At 34.3% G+C, this 22,884-nt stretch overlaps 1 protein-coding gene across 1 annotated transcript in view; it reads left to right on the forward strand.

Moving 5' to 3' along the window:
* The window catches only part of col9a1c (collagen, type IX, alpha 1c), a 42,843-nt gene that overhangs the window by 6,113 nt on the left and 13,846 nt on the right, over window positions 1-22,884 (forward strand). The window contains exons 2-17 of the mRNA XM_088929666.1: window positions 1,271-1,347; window positions 5,973-6,041; window positions 7,304-7,433; window positions 10,547-10,943; window positions 11,096-11,176; window positions 12,158-12,178; window positions 13,507-13,608; window positions 15,307-15,342; window positions 16,728-16,799; window positions 17,086-17,130; window positions 18,153-18,188; window positions 18,604-18,627; window positions 20,661-20,714; window positions 21,061-21,132; window positions 22,230-22,271; window positions 22,667-22,723. Coding sequence (XP_088785792.1) covers window positions 1,271-1,347; window positions 5,973-6,041; window positions 7,304-7,433; window positions 10,547-10,943; window positions 11,096-11,176; window positions 12,158-12,178; window positions 13,507-13,608; window positions 15,307-15,342; window positions 16,728-16,799; window positions 17,086-17,130; window positions 18,153-18,188; window positions 18,604-18,627; window positions 20,661-20,714; window positions 21,061-21,132; window positions 22,230-22,271; window positions 22,667-22,723 — 1,315 coding nt within the window. The remainder of the gene's footprint in view (window positions 1-1,270; window positions 1,348-5,972; window positions 6,042-7,303; window positions 7,434-10,546; window positions 10,944-11,095; window positions 11,177-12,157; window positions 12,179-13,506; window positions 13,609-15,306; window positions 15,343-16,727; window positions 16,800-17,085; window positions 17,131-18,152; window positions 18,189-18,603; window positions 18,628-20,660; window positions 20,715-21,060; window positions 21,133-22,229; window positions 22,272-22,666; window positions 22,724-22,884) is intronic.

Below are 22,884 nucleotides of genomic sequence, written 5' to 3' on the forward strand. Positions count from 1 at the left end.
AGCAGCAAGATCAATAGGTTGATCCTAGGTAAACAGACACTCTTACAAAGCCAAAAGGTAAAAGTACCCTTTATCTAACAGTGTGAAGAACAACAAACAAAACTAAAAAACAAAATAAAAACATAGACAAAACCCAAAGGTTCTTTTTAAAATCCCTCTCTAAAGTAATAGGGCAGCTAAGCTGCTTACAGGCTTCCAAACAAAGTCTCTGCAACCTAAAAAAAAAATATTTTTTCAAAACTCCCAGTGCAAACAATCTGTCACTACTCAAAATACAGTCACACAATCCCTTCTCCCTTCTCCCTTCTCTGCAGAGGATGTGCTGTCACCCTAAACAGCATGTAATGACTAACTGAAAGTCTCTACTTCCTGGATTTGCCTTTAAAAATGCCTCTAAACCAATTGTTTTACACCAACTGGTCAGGTGACTGATCGTAGCAGGTTATTTCCAACAGTTTTCAGAAGAATGTTGTTCAGATGTCTGACATCTTTATCTGAACCATCTGTCCCAACACAAAATAAACAAAAGAAGAGGCATAGAATATTTGTGTTAATGTGATCAGAGTCATCTTTCCATTGTTTTAATGGAGGCTGAGTGGCTAAGAAGGACTATACAGTATGTAATGCTGTAAGATCAATCACCGACAGTACTGCACATCTGACATCCTCCTACAGTACCTTTACTCCTTACGTCAATAAAGTCTGTTGAGAAACCTACCAGAAAAAAAGTTCTTAAACTTCATGTCAGATGTTTTGCTTTATTTTCAATATTCTCCATTAATACTGTAATGGTTCTAGGGCTTGTGCCCTCGCCGTTCCCCACCCCAGCGCGTTCTTTACCGCATGGGCGCAAACCCGGGTTGAGCCATTGCTCAACAGGGGTCTTGCCGGCTGAGCTAAAGAAGACCTTCCTTATCCTAGGTGGCCAAGATCCCTGTTATGCGCAGGGTGTATTCATTACAATACCTTTAAACTCATTTACCTATAGGGTCTTAAAATACAAGGCTTGTGTTAAAATATAAATGCTTTATTTTGAACCTGCTAAAGATGAACATTACAACTGGAATTATGGGTATAACAAGTTATTTTTAGTATTAGTTTACTATGTTAATGCAGTTAAATGAATGAAACATCATTAATTTGTGAATATTACCGATACTAGTTTAGAATTGTTTTTATTAATTATTTATTAATGTCCCTCTAAGAATAATTATATTGTGTACTATTGCTGTTGCAATGCTGCAATTTTATATATTTTTTTTCTCTTTAGAAAACATCTTTGGAGTCACCGACACACTTCAGCTTATATCGCTCTCCTTTCAGTACTATGGACACCTGCTATTTGTCGTAAGTAAAACCTATATCACTAAATTCTAAAAACCTGGTAGAATTTCATGTTCCAAACTATGACATACTTCAGAATTTGTTCTGTAAATCACACGTAAGAATGTGATTTGTCAAATTATGTTAAAGATAATTTGGGACTGGTACTTGCATGCCCTTAAGCACTCAAAAGCTGCAATTTTAATCTTATTTTCACACATTACTTGGCCACATCAATAACCCGGTTACATCAATATCTTATAGATGTTCCCAATTTAGAAACAGGTGACCTACACTAAACTGGGGCTCTCCAGGACCAGGGTTAGAAATTTCTGGTCTAAAATATGACTAAATAGGCAATACTATTTGTATACCTGGTGATGTTATTGTTTGTTGTTACTGAGAAACTATTCTGGCACATGTTTTTTTTTTCTGGCACAATGAGCTTAGATATGCTTTCTTCTTTGTGAATATTGTTAGAATGGCATGTAGACATGAATAAAACATCTTGGCTTTCTCCATTTCAATATGCAGCATTACACTGACTCAGTAGGCTGCATACAGTACTTGTTATTTTGCACTAACCATTATCTCATTTTTTTAATTGGCTGGCTCAGTTAGTTGGCTCTACAACCATTCTTATTGTTATTTTCCCCAACCTTCCATATTATCCTTGCTGAGTTAATTGGCTGTGTATGAAAGGTTTTTAGTTACTCTTGAAACAGGTCTTTTAACAAGTTATACCCTGTGCTTGACATTTGAGCTTGTTTTTTTTTTTACTGAAAGTGATAGTAAAACTGAAAACCTATAGACAAAAAGTTCCAAGCCTTTCTTTTCTTACATTCAATTTTCAGGAATAGTCTCTCTAAAGAAATGGAACAAGATCAACTTAATTTATAGTAGAGCTCTTAAATTTCCCTTTTAGATAAATGTACTGTTAGGCACTGCATGCATTACAGTTAGTGGTGTCCCTGATGTTTAGTTAAATTAAAACTGAAATAAGTTGGCCCAATCATTAATTTTACTCTGTATAATTCATTACATTTTAACCTAATATTGCATGGTGTATACAAAATTGCATGGTGTATAAATAGGTTTATAAACAGAATGTGATTGATCACTTAAATGATTTTTTTAATTCCTTTTCCCTTTAAATTGACTGTTCCCTAGTTTTGATTTTCATGTAGCAATTCCACCTCAAGGACTTTATTCCTGTTCCTATTATTCATGCTCTTTTATTATTTATTTGACTACTTGAATGACCTGATACAGACATATTGTTGAAGTTGATATTCTGGTTTATTTCAAGAAATTGCTGGATGAGATCCTTATTATTATTAGCCTCCCTGGTTCAGGTAATTCTAGTTGTTGAATAAATAATAAAAGAGCTAGTGTTTTGGTTTACTTATACAGTATGCCAAGATTCTAATTTATACTGTAATTAGGTAATTACAAATAATCTTTTACTTTGATTGCATCACAATCTCCCATTTCACAAAAACTCATTAGGAAGTCTGATCTGGGATTTCAAATGCCTTCACAAACCTACTTCTGAGTATCCAAGCGAGACACATAACATGAAACCAGTAATACCAAATTGTTTCCAGTATTATAGGGATAATAATGTCTTCTGAGTGACCAAATAAACTGAGTCACCCGAAAAAAAATACAGTATATGATTCCCTTGCACTTTCCACTTCCAAACGTCAAAGCAACTGATTCATAGACATCAAGTGATTCATCATGTGCCAAATGTCTCCTGAACCTGGATTCAAATTGGTGTTATGGTGCCCAAGCTGCATATTAAAAATGTTTATCAAGATAAACTTGCTGTGACACAAGACCACCTGCCAGGAGCTGTGGATCTGAACACATGAAGAATTACTGTATTGGAATGAAGTCTCTGTAAAAGGCATACAGTATGAATGATGAATATGTGGAATTCATTAAAATAAATGACCAATATTAGCATTGCTACCTCTCAGCGCTGGGGCTCTGGGTTTAATTCGTGGGCTGCTATCTGCGTAGAGTTTGTATGTTCTCCTTGTGTTCACGTGAGTTTCCTCCAGGTGTTCCAGTGTCCTCTTACAGTTCAAAGACATTCTGGTAGGTTAATTGGTTTCTGTAAAACCCTGGAATGAATGAGTGTGCATGTGTTTGTGTCAGTCTGCCCTGTGATTGACTGGCATCCTGTCCAGGGTGCGCCCAATGTTTCCCGAAGTAGGTACCAGGAGACCATGATCATGACTTGGATAAGAGGTCATTGAACGTGATGCGATCTTGCACTACCAAACTATGAGTAAAAAAAAAGCATTGGTGGAATCCATTAGAAGAGTTCCTGAAGTATTCAGCTAAAAGCTGGGTGATCACAAGTACTGCCTAAACAGAACAGGCACTGAAAGGTGGAGACTGTAAACAGGGCAGAAAGGGGTGAGAGAGAAATAAGAGACTGAAGACAAACAGAATGATTGAGATGGTGATAGATAACTAATCATAACAGTAAGTACAGTATGTTAATCTTTCAAGTCCCTCTATCATCAAATTATTATCTGCTTTTTCCTGAAACCCTAACCTACACAAAACATTTCAAATGAAAGACACAAAAACTGTTTTATTTCTGTGCAAAATTCTGCATGGATGAATCTAGGTCATTCTACAGTAAAGATCTTTTAACTTAATGTATTGTTGTCCCCTAAGAAAAACAATCTTGTGGTTGACTTAGCAATTTTCTTATATGGGTCTTTTCTTGAAATAAGTATTAACTTCATGTATGGTGCACAGTATATTGAAAGCAATGTAAATGCTTGGGAATTGATGTGTGGGACTATTTACTGATTTCTCTTAGGATAAAGTGAAATTTGTCATCAGTTTTATTGAAATTTAATTACAGTACATTTAAGTAACAGTCTGTTTTATTTTTTTCCATAAAATTGGGTAGTTTTTTCAGTACCATTTACTAAATTCTCAATACTGTACATTTCACGTGAATCAGCCTGTTAAATGGTACATTTTTAGTAATATTTCTTTAATCATTTTTTATCATTCTTTTAGTGTTTCATAGTAATACTATCATTTTTGCTGAAGGGCAATTAATTAGTCACTCAACTCCCTATTTTCACAATTGATAATCAATTAAAAAATATGCTTACAGAATTACCTTAGACCCTAATTTGGTGTATGACTTTATTGGTTACTTTACTTGCTTACCTTATTACTAACTTTACTTATTTTCAATCACAAAAATACCCCTTTGTTCTTTAGGAGAGAATTTTCAGTGTTTTTATATGTGGTGTATTTCTGTTCAGCAGATTACCTTTTACAGGACTTATCTCTCCATATACAGAACGCTCAGTACAGAAATACATTTAACCACACCAATGAGACAAAGTCACAAGGAGAAGCATGAGCTGGGCATCAATTGCAAAGATTTGATTTAGGTGATTATATATTAATCCCCTGCAGGGATTCAAACTGGGAATTCTCTAGAGGTAGATATGCTACACATCTAATACCTGGTTATTGGCTAGTGTCATCATAGATAATCCATATCCTGACAGCAGGGGTCACCACTTACAAACAGCATTAGTAGTTTGTCTTTTATTTCCATCGAGATTTTTATTCAGAAGGAATCTGGACAGAATTTACCTTTGAAATCCACTATAAAATAAATGTCCTTCTTAGTCAGTGCTATGATTACATACCAGTCTACTTCACACGTACTGTATATGGTCATTATAACAAATAGTTAATCATTTTGGCTCATTTTTCCCTATTTCACAGGCTTGGCAGGCCACTTCAGTCCCACAGTGCTATCAATGAGAGCTACTGTACATCTGTCCTTTCTCCAGAGCTATAGGTCTTCCATTACTGCTGTGATCAGCAGTACAGGAAAAAGGCAAATTGCTTGATAAATGCACACCCTGGAAGACAGATGTTTTAATCTGTTCAATTCTAGTACAGGATAGCAATGAATTACAAATAAAAAAAAACAATTGCCAGATCTAAAATCTAAAAGAAGAAAAATGCATTCATGGTTTTTCTAAAAGATTTCACTTATTCGCTTATTTACTTTCACACCTTGGGTGAATTGAAATGTACTGTAGATACAAAAAGACTCAAAATTGAGTGGAATGGAGAATAAGTTTTCAAAAGCATAAAACCTCACAGGCACTAAGGTAGCTAACATATGAATAAAATACATCAACGAAAATGTTTTTGCCAGATTTTTAAAGCTGTACAAAGCATGTTTAAACTTCCTAAACAATTAAACAACAGATATACATGTATGAACATGATGAAACAAGCTCAAATAACCAAATCAATCTACTGTTTAGATGTCATCAGAATTAGCAGTGAAGCAGAAGCAGAAGAAATAGAAACTGCAGGGATGTGTATTTAAAACTGAGAAGATCCAGCACTTTTTCATTTAATATGACATATGAGAGTCTAGAACAAGCTACAGTACCCAGCCTTTTAGCCAAACCTAATGTCCTGGCTTTTCTCAGGAAACATATGGATGACATCCTCATATCAATTAGCAGCTAGAAAATTAATGAGCTAGATAAGCCAAATGGCTTTCTGTCATTTGTAACGTTTCCTAAATTCTTGAGTACGTTTCTCATATTAATGAGGTGCATGTTCTTTTGCAGTTGATCTTAGCCGCTTAGATGGCGACACTTCGTGTCCAAAGATAAGAGTCGGACAAGATGACCTTCCAGGTAAAAACGGGTAATATTTTTATCTGTTTTCATTGATAACATGGTTTGTGTGATTAAACAGTACATATGCTAGTTAATTAAAATCATGCAGTGTGTTTTTTAAGTAAAGAAATCAATGGCTCTGCATTCAGTGTAGCTCTCAATTCTGAATTAAAGTGAATTAAAGATTGAAAGTGCTTAAATAGTTTAAGGCTTTAATCCAGCACAGCACTCTATGTTCAGTTTATGTTTTTCTTTGCAACCAAAAGCAAATATATAAATGTAAATGAAACTCTATAACAGAGGGTTTAAAATTTCTTGGCTAAAGTTCAAGTCTTTTACATTACAGGCAATAATTCCTGAAAGACTTATTCTTAATAGCCCTGACATAGCAATTTACAACTAAAATTCATTTAGATTAACAATAAACAGATGTTTTTAATTTATTCTAGAAGAGGAGAATATTTTAGCAGCCTGTTAATATTTTATAGAACTATATAGTTTTAAAGAGATTTTTTATTGATTAAAAGCTAGTTATGGAGAATTTAATTTTAAGTCATGTAAGAAGATTACAATAGGAAACAAGACATGGTTCATGAGGCATCCAAAGTGGAAAAGCATGAAATATGAAGATGACTCAGCAAGTTTGAATTGTGTGCCCTTAAAAAGGATATTTGAGTTGTTTGCCCCATGAACACACTGTAAATTTAGTATATTTTTCCCTTTTCATGCAGCAGCAGAATGAATTAAATCTAATTCAGTCAAATGCATTTCAGTTAAAGAAAGAAACCAAAAACTCCAATCATAAAAAGTATACTTCAGTATAATGGGAGGCTTGTTCAACGTAAATGGCTAATTTTTCTATTTTTTTCTTTCAGGTTTTAACAAACAGCTTTAAGGATATGATGCATCATGCATACAAATGTTCTTCTGTTTGTTTATGCTTCAAACATCTGCTATTTTATTGTTAATTTATATGATCCTGAAATCTTTGTTGTTTGGTTTTTAAGCTACAGTAATATCTGGACAAGCCAATATTTTTATTATTACAATTAGTATTTCTCAATATACCTAGGTTTGTTTAGGCTTGAGTCAGACTGATTCATTGGAACTGGCTCAGATTTCATATTGAAAGCATTTGTCAATGGGAATGGGATATTAAAGAAGTAACAAGCTACATGATAACAGACGTACAGTACCATATATTGGATAATACCATACAGTACATAAGGTTTTATTTAGAAATAAAGAGATATGCCAAGTCTTTTTTTCTTCTTCTGAAGGTTTTGATCTGATCAGCCAGTTCCAGCTGGATGTCATCTCACTTAAGGGGGTCAAAAAGGTCGAAGGATCCACAGCATTGCAGGTGGCTTACAGACTTGATAAAGAAGCAAATTTCCAAATTCCAACAAGGTACGACAAAGAATCCTACAGATGTTGTATCATTACAGGGTCTGTGCAGGTGTTACACTACGGATTACGGTAACAGGTAATCAGTAGTGCCAAGTCAAGTTTAAGCTTGTTTCCTATTTTTTGTATGTTTTTATTTCTGTGAAACATTACTCAACATACAGTGTATTTTAGTATATTCCCTAGTTTTTGCTTCCAACAACTGCTTAAAACAAATATTCAATTAGTTTATTTCTATTTGCTTGAGATTATCATTTCGCTTGTTGTCAATTATAAGTACATCTACTGTAGGTTTTAATGTTTCATACCACCAGAACATGTGATTTCAAAGACAAATATATTTAAAAATGAAAAAATGAAAATGAATCAAATAATAATGGGATAGCCAAAACAGACATTTCTATTTTCTGGACAGAGCCAAGTTTTGTCCAGTGCAGTTCCTTGTTTTACCAGGTTAAATGACATTTAAATAGTTTCTTTAATTTTTTTGTGTAGATGATTCATCCAATCGTTTGTTTAACTGTGATGTATTTTTTTAAGTTTAGCAAGAGGTGTATAAAACATATGCCTTTAAAAACAAAGTATGAAATAACAGTATCCGTTACTTAATGAAAGAAAAGATTTGGTTTTAAAATTCTTGAAAAACATTCCAGAAGCTTTAAATATCATTATTAATACACATCTCATTCACAGATCTAAAAAAAACTCTGATAATGATTCATTAAAATGCACCACCATTTTTTTAAGGAAATGCAAAAAATATACATTTTTAAAGTCTTTATAAAAGCAATACACTGTGTATAATTGTCCATTATAAAGCCTCTGAAACCAAAAAATGAAGAATTTATAATTGTCTCAGAATGTAGGCTATCCAAACCATATCTGTGTCATTATTTTTAAAATAATTTAATGAATAAAATAGTTTCCCTAGTCAGGTTTACTTGTTTTTTGTACATTACAGGACACTAAAAGCCCTGTTCTTTAAACTTGTGCACGCAGGAATTAGAAGGAGTCTCCATATACTCTTTACAGTATTCATATTAAAGTTTCAAAGTTGTCCCTGAGGGCAAATGTTATGACATACCAACTGTTTTTTTACAAGGATGTTGGCATGTGATTACAGCATATCACTGTCCTGTAATTGAAAATTCTAGCTCATACTTAAGTTCTTGAAAATACTTATCTTTCCATTACCTGATTTGTAAACATTTTTTTCTACTTTTAAATCTGAATTCCTTCTTCTTTGGGATTCACTTTATCTTTACCTCATATCTCCTTACACACTATTTTAATTTCCTTCTAATTAATTAATCTTAATGGAAAAAAATAATACTATTGCCATTTATGATTAATGAATAAGTGAATATTTTTCAAGAAATATGTCGTCTTAACTTTATTTTACTGTATGTAGCACACTCTTCATCATCTTATTTTTTTTATTATACTGTATTACTGTGTAAACAGAAATGTTCAATATCATTAAAGGTGTTAGGAGAAAAGTTTGTTTGTTAAGGTGTGCTTATTGCTAAACCTTTGCTTTTATTATAATACTAAATATATTTTTACACTTTTTCATAGATTGCAGGTGGTTTTCCAGACATATTTTATCTTTGAGAAGAGTGCTGTTTCATCTATGCATCTATTTAGATGCATACACCAGAAAATTATGTCAAGACCTGGCTTTCCTAAGTGTCCTCAGAATTTCTCTTTGTATTCATTAAGCCACTGCATTAGATGTACCATAAGGGCTAGGCCAGGATTCAGTTTGAAAGCTGTGCAACCACAGGATACTAAAAAGTCACCTTCTTTCTCTTTATTGTTCTACAGGAAACTTCTTTTTTTTATTATGTTGCCTTGATCCATTTACAAGATGGTAAAAACAGGCGGCAGTATTCATCTATAAATGTACCACCCATGGCGCTTTTTGCTTGTTAACAAGCAGCAAGTGGTACAGGAGAAAAAAAAGCATGGCTTTGGTAAACTTTAATTGATGTCTCTTGCTGGATGTGCTGTTGCCAGGCATTATTCTGTATTTATAGCATCATTAAAATATTAACATTGTTTCCATTGTCAAAAAGGATTACACAATTTTACATAAGCTAGTATGCTTGACAGAAACTAAAATGCTTTGAACATTCATTTCATTAGTTTGATAAATTACAAGTCAAAACTAATTTTACACTCCCTGAAACAACTGACATACTGTATATTTCTGGGGTTTTTTTTTCAAAAGAACCAAATTAAGTATTTTTCTGACATGTCAGGTTAAGCCCACAATCAGCCCCATGCCTTCTACTGTATTAAAAATAATCAAAACTCCTAGTTAATGGCTGAGATTCAACATTATTAGAAGCTACAGTGAAAAACATTGTCTGAAGTACCAAGCTGCACCCTCTGTATAATTTAGGAGAATACATGTACAGAATCTAAATCTTCTGTGTACTAATGATTATATTTAAGTTAAATACATCATTAAAACAAAAAACAAAAATCACAATGAAATTACCCTTGAGATTTCTGAAATAAAATAATATCTAACCCTTTTCCACTTTTAATTTAGCTTGATATTTAGCAGTTTTCATTGAGGCTTATTTTCATAGGACAACTTAATACGATAAAAGTTGTGAGGTATTTCAGTACTTACAAAAGTTAAGAAGTGCAATCGATAGTAACAATCTTTTATTAGGTTTGAGAGGCCTGCATTGCAGAATTTGTTTGGGTTACATATTGGAATTATTGTTAGTTTAGTGAGGTTTGTTAGGGGAGTCGTGTCAGTGTGCGTTGACTACAAAAGAACAAGTAAAGCTAAATTTGACACTGAAAAGTACAAAGAAACATCTGCAGAAGACTCAAAAGCCCAAATTTTGTGTTTCTTCTTCCTACTTTTCTGGGTGGAAATATTCATTAACTTGGTCCTTACTGGTTTTGTGTCAGACGGTACTATTTAATTAATGCAAACACATGAAATGTAATCCTAAAAGTCCTAAATAAAGTTTGCATAAATTCTTTAAAATATTGCGACAGAATATGATTTACTGTATACTGTATGTAACTTTGTGGCTATATTGGGGCACAAAAAGGCAAAATTAATGATTCTGTTATCCTTTACATTGCAGGGTAATCTTCCCATATGGTTTGCCAGAGGAGTATTCTTTTGTGACAACATTCCGCATGGTCAAAAACACTGTCAATAAAATATGGAACGTGTGGCAAATTGTGGACGATGATGGCTACAAGCAGGTGGGCCTGAGACTCAATGGTGACCAGCAGGCCCTAGAGTTTTTCCTCATTGGCATAGACAGCAATTTGCAGGTGGTCACCTTTCCAGGACTGTCCCAACTTTTCAATAATAAGTGGCACAAAGTGATGGTGGGTGTGGAGCATGACCAAGTAACCCTTTATCTGGACTGTGAGCCTGTTGGATCCAAGCCTATCAAAACCAAGGGAGAAGTCAATGTAGAAGGGGAAACTCTCATCGGAAGGCTTGATGCTGATTCCAGTACATCAGTTGTGGTAAGAGCTTTCTTGAAATAACTTTGGTTTACCCTTTGAAACTAATGTAGATATATTTACTGTACAACTATAGTTAATTAGGCAAGTAAAAATCATTGGAATTTTGTACCTAGCAAAAAAAAACTGTAAACTTGTGTTTTTTTTCTTTACAGTTTGAGCTGCAGTGGATGCTCATACACTGCGACCCCCAGAGGGCCCAGAGAGAATCCTGCTCAGAGCTGCCTGTACAAGAGGTAATAAAAATAACATAATAAAAACATCACAGTTTTTAATATGTAGAGGGTTTATATAAATTATAGTATAATGGGCTCAGTCTACATGCATGGCACAAAAACGGTGCTTTAAAAAATAGAAACAGAATTCTATTTCTGTTTTTCTGAGGCACATAAAATATTCAATAGTAATGCAGAAGTAGAGCTGTATTATTAGTATAGAATTGGTGTACTATAAATGCATTACATGATTGGTTTAAAGATCAGTCTGCAATGTGAAATTAATTCTGCATACAAGACTTCTAAAAATTCTTCTTGCACACAGTACACAAAATGTATTACATTATCATTTGCTTAAATCAAGTACAAACCTCAGCAGAAACAATAAACCTGGGTATATATGGTTAGGAAGACATCATGGTGAGATCACCTCTTGTAGAGACAAACGTTGAATGTTAAAATGTATCACAGGGTCTAACCCTTTACAATTACAACAGTTTGTCAGTTTGTGTCCCTTTTATCCCAAAGCAGTATTTATTTCTCTATTATATGGAAAATATTTAGTTTTAAAAATGGTTTTGGTTACTTGGAAAGCTGAACCAGGGAATAAATGACAAACCATACTGGAATGTTTTACTTTCTTGTACGTTTTTTACATTTGTAGCTAATATAATAAAATACTTTTTAAATTGGATTGTTTTGAATCTACACTGTAGAAAGACCCATATCACAGTATTTGTACAGTATATTTAAAGATGGGAATTTCTTGTACTGCTGGCATGCTCTTTTCTGCTTGCATTGTGTCTGAAGACCTGCTTCAAGATAAGAGCTTAGAACATTTAATGGATTGTAAGTTTGAAAGCTCTGCTAAAGAAAGAAACTCAATGCTGCCTTTTTTTTTTGGAAGGATACCAACTTCTTCTGCTGAATCACTTACTTGGTTAAGGGGTTACTTTGTTTTTACTAACCTTACTTTTTGTTGTTTCTCTCCTACTTCTTCAGAGAGTCATTCCCAATTCTGAGGTATTTATTTTCCACCTTTTACTACTGTATCTTGTTCTTTTTTCTATATCAATGACAAATAATTTTTTTCATGCTTCATTCTGTCTGAATACCTGTTGTTTTTTACGGCCAAATCCCATTTTCTACACTGAAGTGTCTTGAATTTTCTACTTAACTGAAATTGGCTCCATAAGAGAGTTTGCAGTTCCAGGTAAAGAGCAAGTTGGTACAATACTTTTACCTTTTTTTTGTCTTTTTTTAGTCTTTTACCTTTCTGTATTTTGTACCAGTACCTGAGTTACTGACATATTTTGGCCCATTTGATTGAAGTCAACATAAAGATTATCACACCAACAGGTTTTTGTTCCACAAGCTAACGCAATAAATTTTTAAAACAATAAAAATCCATTCTTTTAACCTTGATTATATGTACAGTAATTATGCAAATTACAAGTTTACATCTGAGGACTAAAAAAAGTGCAAATTAAACTTGGTGGCAGACTTGTGAAAAAGATTAATTGAAAACAAAATTATATTCGGTCATTTATCATTCTGCAATGCTCACAGGACATATGAATGCCTGAGCTTTTTTGGCACGTATTCAATATTATAGTTTTTAAAACACAGCTTCAAGCACCACTCCAGACATGTTATATATTCTGTGTTCTGTTGAAGGTACTTTAATTGAAAGGGCTCTGGAGAGCAACAACAGAAATAGACATCACTTATAAAAAAGCCACACTGAGATTACAGGTTTAAACTATAAATTGTTTCAGACATTTACTAGTTGTGTTGTTTAGCTTGTTTATGGAAGATCATCCTGTGCACTAGCTTTCAGATCAAATAAATATTTTCAACCTCATCTTGCAAAGATGTAATCTGCAGAGACAAATAAGAAAGTCCAGCTGGTTGGATAAACATAATATACTGTTTGTACAGCTATTAAGTACACTACCACACAAACAAATAGAAAAAATTATGTAGAAAATGTGAGAATTGTAATATCTTAGTTTTGGGGTTGCATATACTGTGTTTTAACAAAATTAGAGTATTTTGTTTTACAGGTAACAAATATGGAATTCAAGCAAAATCCAATTTTAATATTGTATCAATGTTTATTAACAGAATAACATAAGATTCATAGACTATTAGAAAGTGTCAGTGTCTCACTGACTAGGTAATAATTAATAGTGCCGTAATAGTCTTACTATTGGATCTCAACTGAAACTCATTATATTTTTAATGATTTCATAAAGCTTTCTTATCTACTCTTGCCTGTATATGCATTTATATTTTGCCAAACTCCTAAATTTTGTTTTCTGTTTTTTTCATTTTTCTATTCTTATTAGCCTGACCATAGAGGCCCAAGACTTGTCCCTGGAGCCCCAGGTCCCCAGGGTCCAGTCGGCCCCCAGGGGCCCCAGGGAGAAAGTGGCAGAGATGGCCGTGATGTAAGTGGAAAAGAACCTTGGAAGCTTTAGCCTTTCTGACCTAAGCACTCCTTTCTTAGTGAAAATACAGGCATATTATTGACAGACTCATGATGGTGCAGCCGTCAGCATTGCTGCCTCACAGAGCTTGGGCCCTCGGTTCAATTCCTGGGACACTATCTGAGAGATTGTTTGTTTTCCTTGTGTTTGTGTCAGTTTCCTCCCACAGTCCAAAGACATGCTGGTTGGTAAATTGGCTTATATACAATTGGCCCTAGTGTGAGAGTGTGCGTGTTTGTGTCTGTGTGTGCCCTGCAATGGACCAACATCCTGCCCAGGTTGTATCCTACCTTGTGCCTGTTGCTTGCTGGGATAGACTCTGGCTTCCCCCACAACCCTGTGTTTAGAAAATGGAATAATGGATGGATGGGGATTAATGACATAAATTACAAGTGAAACATTTTTCAAAGTCCACATATCTTGAGAATATTTATTTCATTATATATCTTTAATACAGTAGGCAAGAAAACACAAGATTTTCTTTATCTTTTTGTAGGTGTAAAAAAATGTTTGCTGTGCAACACTAAGTAGAGTGCTCTAACAGCAAAACATAAATACAATGGAAGACATTGTATTTGCAACAAGAGCAAATAAGGTATGAGGTTATAGTACAGTCACAAATAAGCTTAAATAACAGTCATGTAACAAAATCAAACAGATCACCGCCTTAATACATGTGACCTGAAGAAGGTTGCATGTAGTAGTACTAGTATCAACAGTTTGACGTCACAAGATCTGCATCCAGTGTGGAACAGTTGAGGTTTGCAAAGGAAGGTTTGTTGGTGATTGTGCCATCCTGATTTTTGCAGTTAGCTGGGTCACACAGGACAAAGGAGGAGAATGAATAGGTATGGGAAGGAGAATATGAGGAAAAAAAACAATAAGGGTGCTTTCAAAAAAGAAAGGATAAGAAAAGGTATTGGAAATAGAAGTAGATGATCTGATTGAAATATATGTAGGCAATGACAAAACTATTAAATTGGAATTAAGATAGAGACAGTTACCCAGAGAAGAAACCAAAGCATATGGGTTGTATAATGCATTGAGATAGACCCGATACTAGGAGACCAGCAAGGACAATGAGAATTGGGGTCTAGAACATGAGGTGGATGGTGTAAGCTATTAACAAAAGAAACCCTATGAGTGTAATTTGGAAAGAAACTTTTGAAAGGTGCTGTGGAAAAGATGTGCTACAGAAAGATAACATAAATAATACCTTCAGGTAAAGAGGATTGCAAAAGAGAGGACAGAGAGAGATGAGCCTGTCAAAGTCAAACAGAATAATTCAACAGGGGAAAGTGCAAGTGGAATAAAAGAAAACAGAGAGGCTGCAGATCAACGGAGGTCTTTAAAGGGACAGGAATTATAAAGATACTGTAGATAAGCTACATGACAATAAGGGAGAAAGGTGAGATGAAAGCAATCATTGATCATATTTGTAAGAGGTGAGGAGAATAGTTTTAAGCACAAAGAAGAAAGCACAGAAAGACGTTCGGTAAGATTTGCAATATTTCCCAACAGGAGCAATAAAAATTTCTTCCCATAACTCACTGCAAATTGTTTTTTTTTTGTGGAAGGATTTTTATCAAAGCAGTATTTTGTCTTTTTCCCTTATACTTTGGCAATTTTAAGTTCCAACTGTCACATTTTCATTTGCAGGGTATTCCGGGCCTCCCTGGATCTCCAGGAATTCCTGTAAGAATTAAACTTTCTAAATATTTACGTTGTGTGAAGTCTATTTATATAAATTGAGAAGGAAGATCAGGTCCGAATCTCACCTGCGTCTACTCTGCTATGTACATACATAAACTGTATACATTATATCTTGTTCCTGAATTTCCCTGTGTGCATCTTTCTGACCTGTCACCCTATTTACACCCTAACAGCAGCTCCTTAGCTCATTCCTTCTGAAAGTGAAAGGGGTTCTGTCAGCCTCATCATTAGTCTGCTGTGCCCTCAGCTAATCAAGTTATGTCAAACAAACCTCCAATACATTTTTTTCTCAGTATCACAGGATATGAGGGAACTACTGAAATCATGATGAAAACATCAAAAGAAATCTATTACTATAATTGTAAAATCACAAAGATATTATAAGGAATATGCAGAAATGTTTTTTGTAGCAGGTACATTGGTATTTTAATGAACAGATATGACATATAGTCTTATATTCTTTATCCTGGTCCTGTTCCTTTTGTATACAGTATGTGCACAGAAATGTTCCTGTTCACTGGTCTCTGTGCCATAGATGCCATATGTCATTCCAGCTTTTTCTACTAATGTTCAATGGAACCCAAGTGTAATTGGTATCATATCCACAGCATAGCTTTTATATTCTCATCTAGCAACACTGCTTCCCAGACAGTCACACTTGGACTTCCTCATTGATTGGAATTTGCACATAACAAATTCATCCAAGTGTATCACAACGAGTCACAAATATTCAATTAATCAAAATGATAACAGAACATTTAACTATTAAATATCAAAATCTGTATGTTTTATTTACCCATGAAATTACAATACATATAGAAATGGAGTTTTTCTGATTCTCATTATACAAAGAATAAGTGTAATTCTGAGATTCTGTTTGATCTAAAAAAAATACAGAGTTACTGGTTGATGATCTATTCAGACATAATAGAATAGTAGCATAATATACCACTTAAGTGTTATTATCATCTTAATTTTCCTACTTTTGTTTTTAATCAATGAAATAATAATCTACATGACTTTACTTACTGTGAACAAAGAATCAGTGAAGAAAATGTATTACATTTTATCAAAGCCATATGAAACATGATATTACTTGATTTCTCAAGTGTGGTTTATTCAAACTGCAACTACAGAAACAAGCAACTCATTTAAGCAATGTTCAGTCACGTTTATTTTTAGGATTACATGGGGTCAGGTAGCAGCTACTCTCATGTCTATTTTCCTTACAAAGTAAGTTACGGAAAGGCACAGAAAATAACATGTTTTCAATTGATAAAAAGTTTAGAGTTGCTTGAGTGTCTTAACATCATTGCTAGTTGATTTATAATAGTTATAACATTTTTCATAAAATATGTTTGGTTTAGGGAACAAAAGGAGAACAGGGGGAAATCGGTCTCCCTGGACAGAGAGGATTGCCAGGCCTCCCAGGAGCTGTTGTAAGTTTAATTTCCTCTGCTTGCCAACTTTAGATCATTCTTCCAAGTAGTCAAACACTACAGAACTACAACATCAGAATGCACTACAAAGCCGCAAGATGTTTATTTGTGTGATGTAATAATTTAATAATGACTGAATACCCATAGATACAGTATATTTCTTCAGGGCATTGGGGGGGGGGGGGGGGCATTAAGAATTTATGGAACTTCACTTCAGCTTTTTCAATTTGATTTTTTTTTTCTTTTGAATGTGTGCATTAAAATAATCTCTTCTTGATTTATTCAGGGGCCACAAGGGCCTTTGGGGCCTAGAGGACCTGTTGGTGAAAGGGTAGGTGGATTTAATCTTTATTTCATGTTTTCTCTCAATTAATACTAGGACAGTCTATATTCTTCTGCCAAAGTATTTCATTTTCTAATCTGGCCATACAGCTTAGCTTTTGTTAATGTATTTTTACAAAACAGAGCGACGACAAATTTACTCAACATTTTACTTGATTACGATAAAATGGATAATGGGAAATATGTTCGTTTACAGTTGACAGAAGCATTATGTCTTACACTCAACCTTTGTTTGAAACTAGGGGTAATATTTGACTACACTTCATGTACTGACAATTACCAGAAAAGGAGAACTTCAGTTTAACACTTGGGGTTGTTTTTCTCACTAACCAAGTGTTCAAATAGATTGTAAAATGTGTGATTGTAAAAGCACACAGGAGTGTACAGCTATGTAAGTCACATTACAACTGCCCTGTAATACATTGTAATTGAATGTAATGCTGGTTTTCTGTGTAGAATATGCACAATAAAAGGTACTGTAGGCCATGAGCTGATCCTTATGCAAGACAGGTGAGAGAACTGTTAAATGTGAAGCCTTACCCATGACAAAGACGTCGTAAAAGTTTGCCTTGCCATTGTAGTCTTTAAGTATTGATATGCAATGAAACTGAATGTTTGCTGGAATAAGAATGCCCCTGCATAATATAGAGCATCTACTGTATATGTTCAGTGGTTCCTCACTACATGATTATATTTAACTTTGTTTTCCTACAGTATACTCCTCAAGTTTACAAAAGACCAGTAATAAAATTGTGTTTGCAAAACTATTCAAAGCATAATTGTAAATGATATCATGCTGCAAAACATTTTAATGTCTTCCCCAGTGTACCAGTGAAATTCTTAGAAGTGCAGTTTCTATCAATAAATATTAATGTTCCATATTTCATATACAGTAGTTGCTTTGTCAGCTACAGTCGGTGCTAAATCTCAGCTACAGGAAGCCATCTAATATTAGAAAAATGTAAAAAGGCATTTTGAAAATTGCACTATTTCTCTTTGAATTGTCCATAGGGACTTCCTGGCTTTCCTGGTCCACCTGGCCCTCCTGTAAGTTTCAGTCTTCTGGAGTTAATTTATAATGCTATTATTTATTAAACTGTGCTGTCATACTAAGTATACTGTAGTTTGCGGACAAAATCAATAAGACAGTTATGGTGTATTTTTGCTTGAAAAATATCTCACATTGCAGTCACTGGAGTTTGGATTTTACTAATGCTATATAATCTTAAACAGTGTTTATTTTCTCTCATTGTTAAAGTGAAATTAAATATTCTTTTATTCAGAATATCAGATTATTATAAGAAAGCCAGGATCCACTACTATGATTTTAACTGACATAAATTAAAATACAGTCAGGATGATGATGACTGTATGTGATTAAAACAAATATAAAATTAAAATGCTGAGATTTGATTTACATAGTAATAACATTCTATTTTATGTTTTATTTTTTTTTTCCTAGGGACCCGAATCAGTTGGAACTCCAGTAAGTACAGATGGCCTTTTTATCACTTTCCCTATAGATAGCTTTTATTACTTCTCTTTGCAAAGGTACACATTTTCATCAATCAATAGGCTTTCATTTAGGTATAAATTACTTCTTCATTTTCAGAAGGTCATTGATTAGATTCCTTTTGAGTGCTGCAATCTAACTATTGGAGAATGCACTCACGTCAGTTAGCATGCAAACTGAATGTAGTGTATATAAATTGACGTACTGATTCACTCATAAGGTGATCCTTAATTTATTTTATTGTTTCAAATTGTAAATTATGACCCTGACTACAAAGAGATTCAAATGAGGCAGCAGAGAATAAAATACATTAACAGAACTTGCCTGTATTCATTTATATGGTTATCGCTTTTAAAAATAAAAATCCATTGTTTTACCACTTGGTAGAAAAGTCTATCAAACTACTGGGGTATAAACTGGCCTAAACTCCATGCCATACTTTTGTAACTTTATATCCACCAAGTTCTTGAAGTAGAAGTATCAAACTCAAACACCCTACCTGGAGGGCTTTTGCCCCAGCCATTAGCCTCTTCTATTTAATTAGTCTAATTAATTGGATGAACTACTATTACTTCCAACCTGGCTTGAAAATATTCTGTACAGTAGATACCATGGAATCTACTTAGCTGTTAAATTACATTAAAAAATTTGACCTGATAAATAAAACAATGGGATTAATTACCTGCCTAGAAAGGAGTTATGTGATACTCTTGCCTAAGTGTATTTCAAATAATGTGTGAGAATTGATCATTTTTTTAATAACTGTACTGTATGTTTTTCTGTGGATTGTTCTTATATGTTTTCTCATATGGGAATCTATCATGTCAGTGACATACTGTATATTGTATATCATACTGTTTATCCTATATTAGATTATATCAGATCTGTACATCTATATAGTCCTCAAATGGGCTTGTGCTTTACCATTATAGTTCCCTGATAAGCATCCTTATGTAGTGTGATTTGAGAAATTTTATTTTCCTCTGGAATATGTTCTAAACCTTCAGGATGATGGAATAACTGATTTTTAGGCAGGACACATGCAGTATAAGAGCATTGCCTGAGAGTATACAATAGGCTAACGGGACAGGAAAGGTGAAATTAAATTGAAATAATGTATTTCTAATACATACTGTATGTACATATGTATCTGATTGGATTAAATTTCTTAAATGGACCATGGACAGTCATGGACAGTCAGGTCCTCAGTTTTATTTCTTATCCAAATTACGGCACCTTTTTATAGCTTAGTATCCCTATCACTGTATATCACTGTACTGGGACATTAGGACCCACACAGACTGCAGGGTGAGGGCTCCCTACTGGTCCCACTAACACCTCTTCCAGTAGCAACCTTAGCTTTTCTAGGAGGTCTCCCATCCAGACACTGGCCATGCTCACATCTACTGAGTTTCAGTGGGTAACCATTTATGAGTTGCAGGGTGATCACTTGGTTTGCAACAGGTTGTGGGCTGCCTGTTATTTATCTGCTCGGTTTTATGATTTTCTCCATTTTATATAGGAAATTAAATTAGTTACACGTGTTACACCTACAGGTACAGGTAGCTTAACTTTAGAAGTCTTCACTTTGAGCATTAGAATTTAGAAAAAAGTATGCATCACTTCGTAATTTCACAAATTGGAACAACATAGAAAAGTTCTGAATACTTCAAGAAGGCACTGCATACATCAATGGCTTCTGAATGTCATCTCTTGTTTCCATTATTATCCCTAGTGTAACTACAGTAGCAGCTATATGGTGCTAATCTTAGTTTCAGTGCTGCAGAGAATCAAGTCTCCAATAACCATGAGTTAATTGTAGGTGTGCAAAAGGCTTTCCAATCTGAACAACTACAAATAAAAGGCCGTTTTGGCCATGTAGCAAAGGTAAATGAGCCCCAAGCTGAAATTCTTTTAAGAAAGGTTTTAAAGCTACCAAATTAGTAAATTGGCCAAATTTGTCACCAAGTTGTTGTTTATTTTCTATGTCTATGTATTCTTTTCAGGGGCCTCCAGGAGAACCTGGTGAGCCAGGTGACCCCGGAAATATAGGACCTGAGGTGAGGACCTGTCCTTCCTTTATCTTTTATCCTTCCAAAATCTTTATTTTGTTAAGATTGCAACCAATATAATTCACAAAAATGCACATGTCTAATGCCTTTTTAAAAAAGGAAAAATTAAGATGGTTAAAATCAACCAAAATGTAGAGCTGATTAACTATTGCAAAATACATTGAATCTATAAAATACAAGGAAGAAGACTAAACTAAATGATGCACTTCCTACTCCCACTATTTGATTTACAGTAGTTATAGGTTAATAAAATTCTAAGGAGAAAACACATAAGGAAAGGATAATTCACATGATTTTTGTCCTCGGAGGGTAACTGTCAACTTGTGCCTGACAGGGTCCAGTCGGTCCAAGAGGCAACCCTGGCCTTCCTGGTCCTCCTGGTCCACCTGGCCCACCAGGACCAGAGGTAAGTACATTTCATGTTGAAGCTTTGCAGAAAAATTGCAGAAATCAATAGTATAGGAAAATAATATCTTTATTCAGTCTAGTTATACATTGGGATTATTACAGCATTGATGAGTTCCATGTGGCACTGATACAACTTTATGTAGAACTTATACTAAGGATCTGAATAAAACAACATATTTGCTTATATCTACAGTACATACTGTAGGTGAAATCTGGCACAATGTCTAAGCAGTGAAGTTATTTCTTTAACATCACAGATTTTAAATCGGAAAAGCCAATTTGGGATTCAATTCTGTGATTTTCCTAAAATTATTTTTTTCCAATTGTGCAGTAGATGCGGTTGAATTATTAATGATGTTCTCAATAGTTGTAACATAGAAATGCCAAGCTGACATCTTCCCGGGCAATAAAAAGTCAGTTACAGGAGTACATTGCCCTGATGAAATAATTGGAATAAAAGAAATGGTATCATTCAACTTCAACCATGTTGGTAGAGGAGTTCCCTCAAAGATCTGGAGATCTGGCAAACTCTTCAGCCTCCTGTGCCAATGTGAACACATGCTGTTCATGAAAATGGAGGACCTTAAGCTTTTGGGGTTAAAGGGTGGTACAGTATGGATGGACTGCACCCCTGCCTCCCTCAGTGTTCTCTTTACTCTCTGCTAGGCCATCAACTTACTATATTCTTCTATACTATATTCCAAGATGGCTCCCTCTTTTAAACAAATTTTGAAATTATCTTTAAAAATGACCTGACTGTCCAAACACTTGGGGTTATATGAGTCCTCCACAGGAGTGGTCTCCATATATCCTGTAAACTCTCACTCTAAAAGCCTTAAGTCTTACAATACGAAATTCAGAGAAAGCTTTATCATCAGATCAGATCTTCTTAATCAGTTCCCTATTTTGTGCTTGTTGGTTTACTATGAAAAAGGTTTATTTTACAGACTATATGTTGAAACTAAATCTGAGCATTTAAATTTTCAGGCAGACAAAAGAAGGAATGGGTACTCTACAGTATCTTTGGTCTGCTAACCATGACAGTAACCTAGTCTCAAGACCTCTCTTGATATTGATGGTTATTTCTACCTTCAGGGGCCATCTGGTGTATCCACAGGAGAGGGGAGCGGAGATTTTGTAAGTCAGTGTTAAAGAGTTACAGTAGGTTTCTTTTATTCAGTGTTTATCAAAGAATGCTTTTAAATACAATGTAATTATTAATTTGAAAAAAAAAAACTAAGTTCCATTTTCTAGGTTTCTATATTACCAAAACAGGAAAAAAACACAACAAATATAATATGATACGCATATATAATATATGCAGATGATTAATATTCAGCTCTTTGACAACAATCCAATGACTGTAAAAACAGATTTGAACGTTGCTGTCAAGGAATTACAGTTTACCTCGGTATGAAAGATACAGTAGCATTAGAAAGATAAGATTAATAGAGTGACTTACTTATTGTTCATTATGCATCATAAAAATATAGATTTGTGTTCACAGAAATGACTATTATCATTGTTTGTAGTGCCAACCATCATGTCCTGCAGGACCTCAAGGGAATCCAGGACCACCGGGCCTTAAGGTAATTAAAACACGTATGCATTTATACAGTCAAACAAATAATTTACACTTTCTGTTTAACAGTTCTGCCATATGTTACAACGTCTACAAAATTGTTTCTCCCATGCTTATGGAGAAATTGTGCATCATTTAACTTTGGAATGGAGAGATCTCCTTGCGAAT

The sequence above is a fragment of the Atractosteus spatula genome, chromosome 12 (genome assembly GCF_055471065.1).
Source record: "Atractosteus spatula isolate fAtrSpa1 chromosome 12, fAtrSpa1.hap1, whole genome shotgun sequence".
Taxonomy (NCBI): Eukaryota; Metazoa; Chordata; class Actinopteri; order Semionotiformes; family Lepisosteidae; genus Atractosteus; species Atractosteus spatula.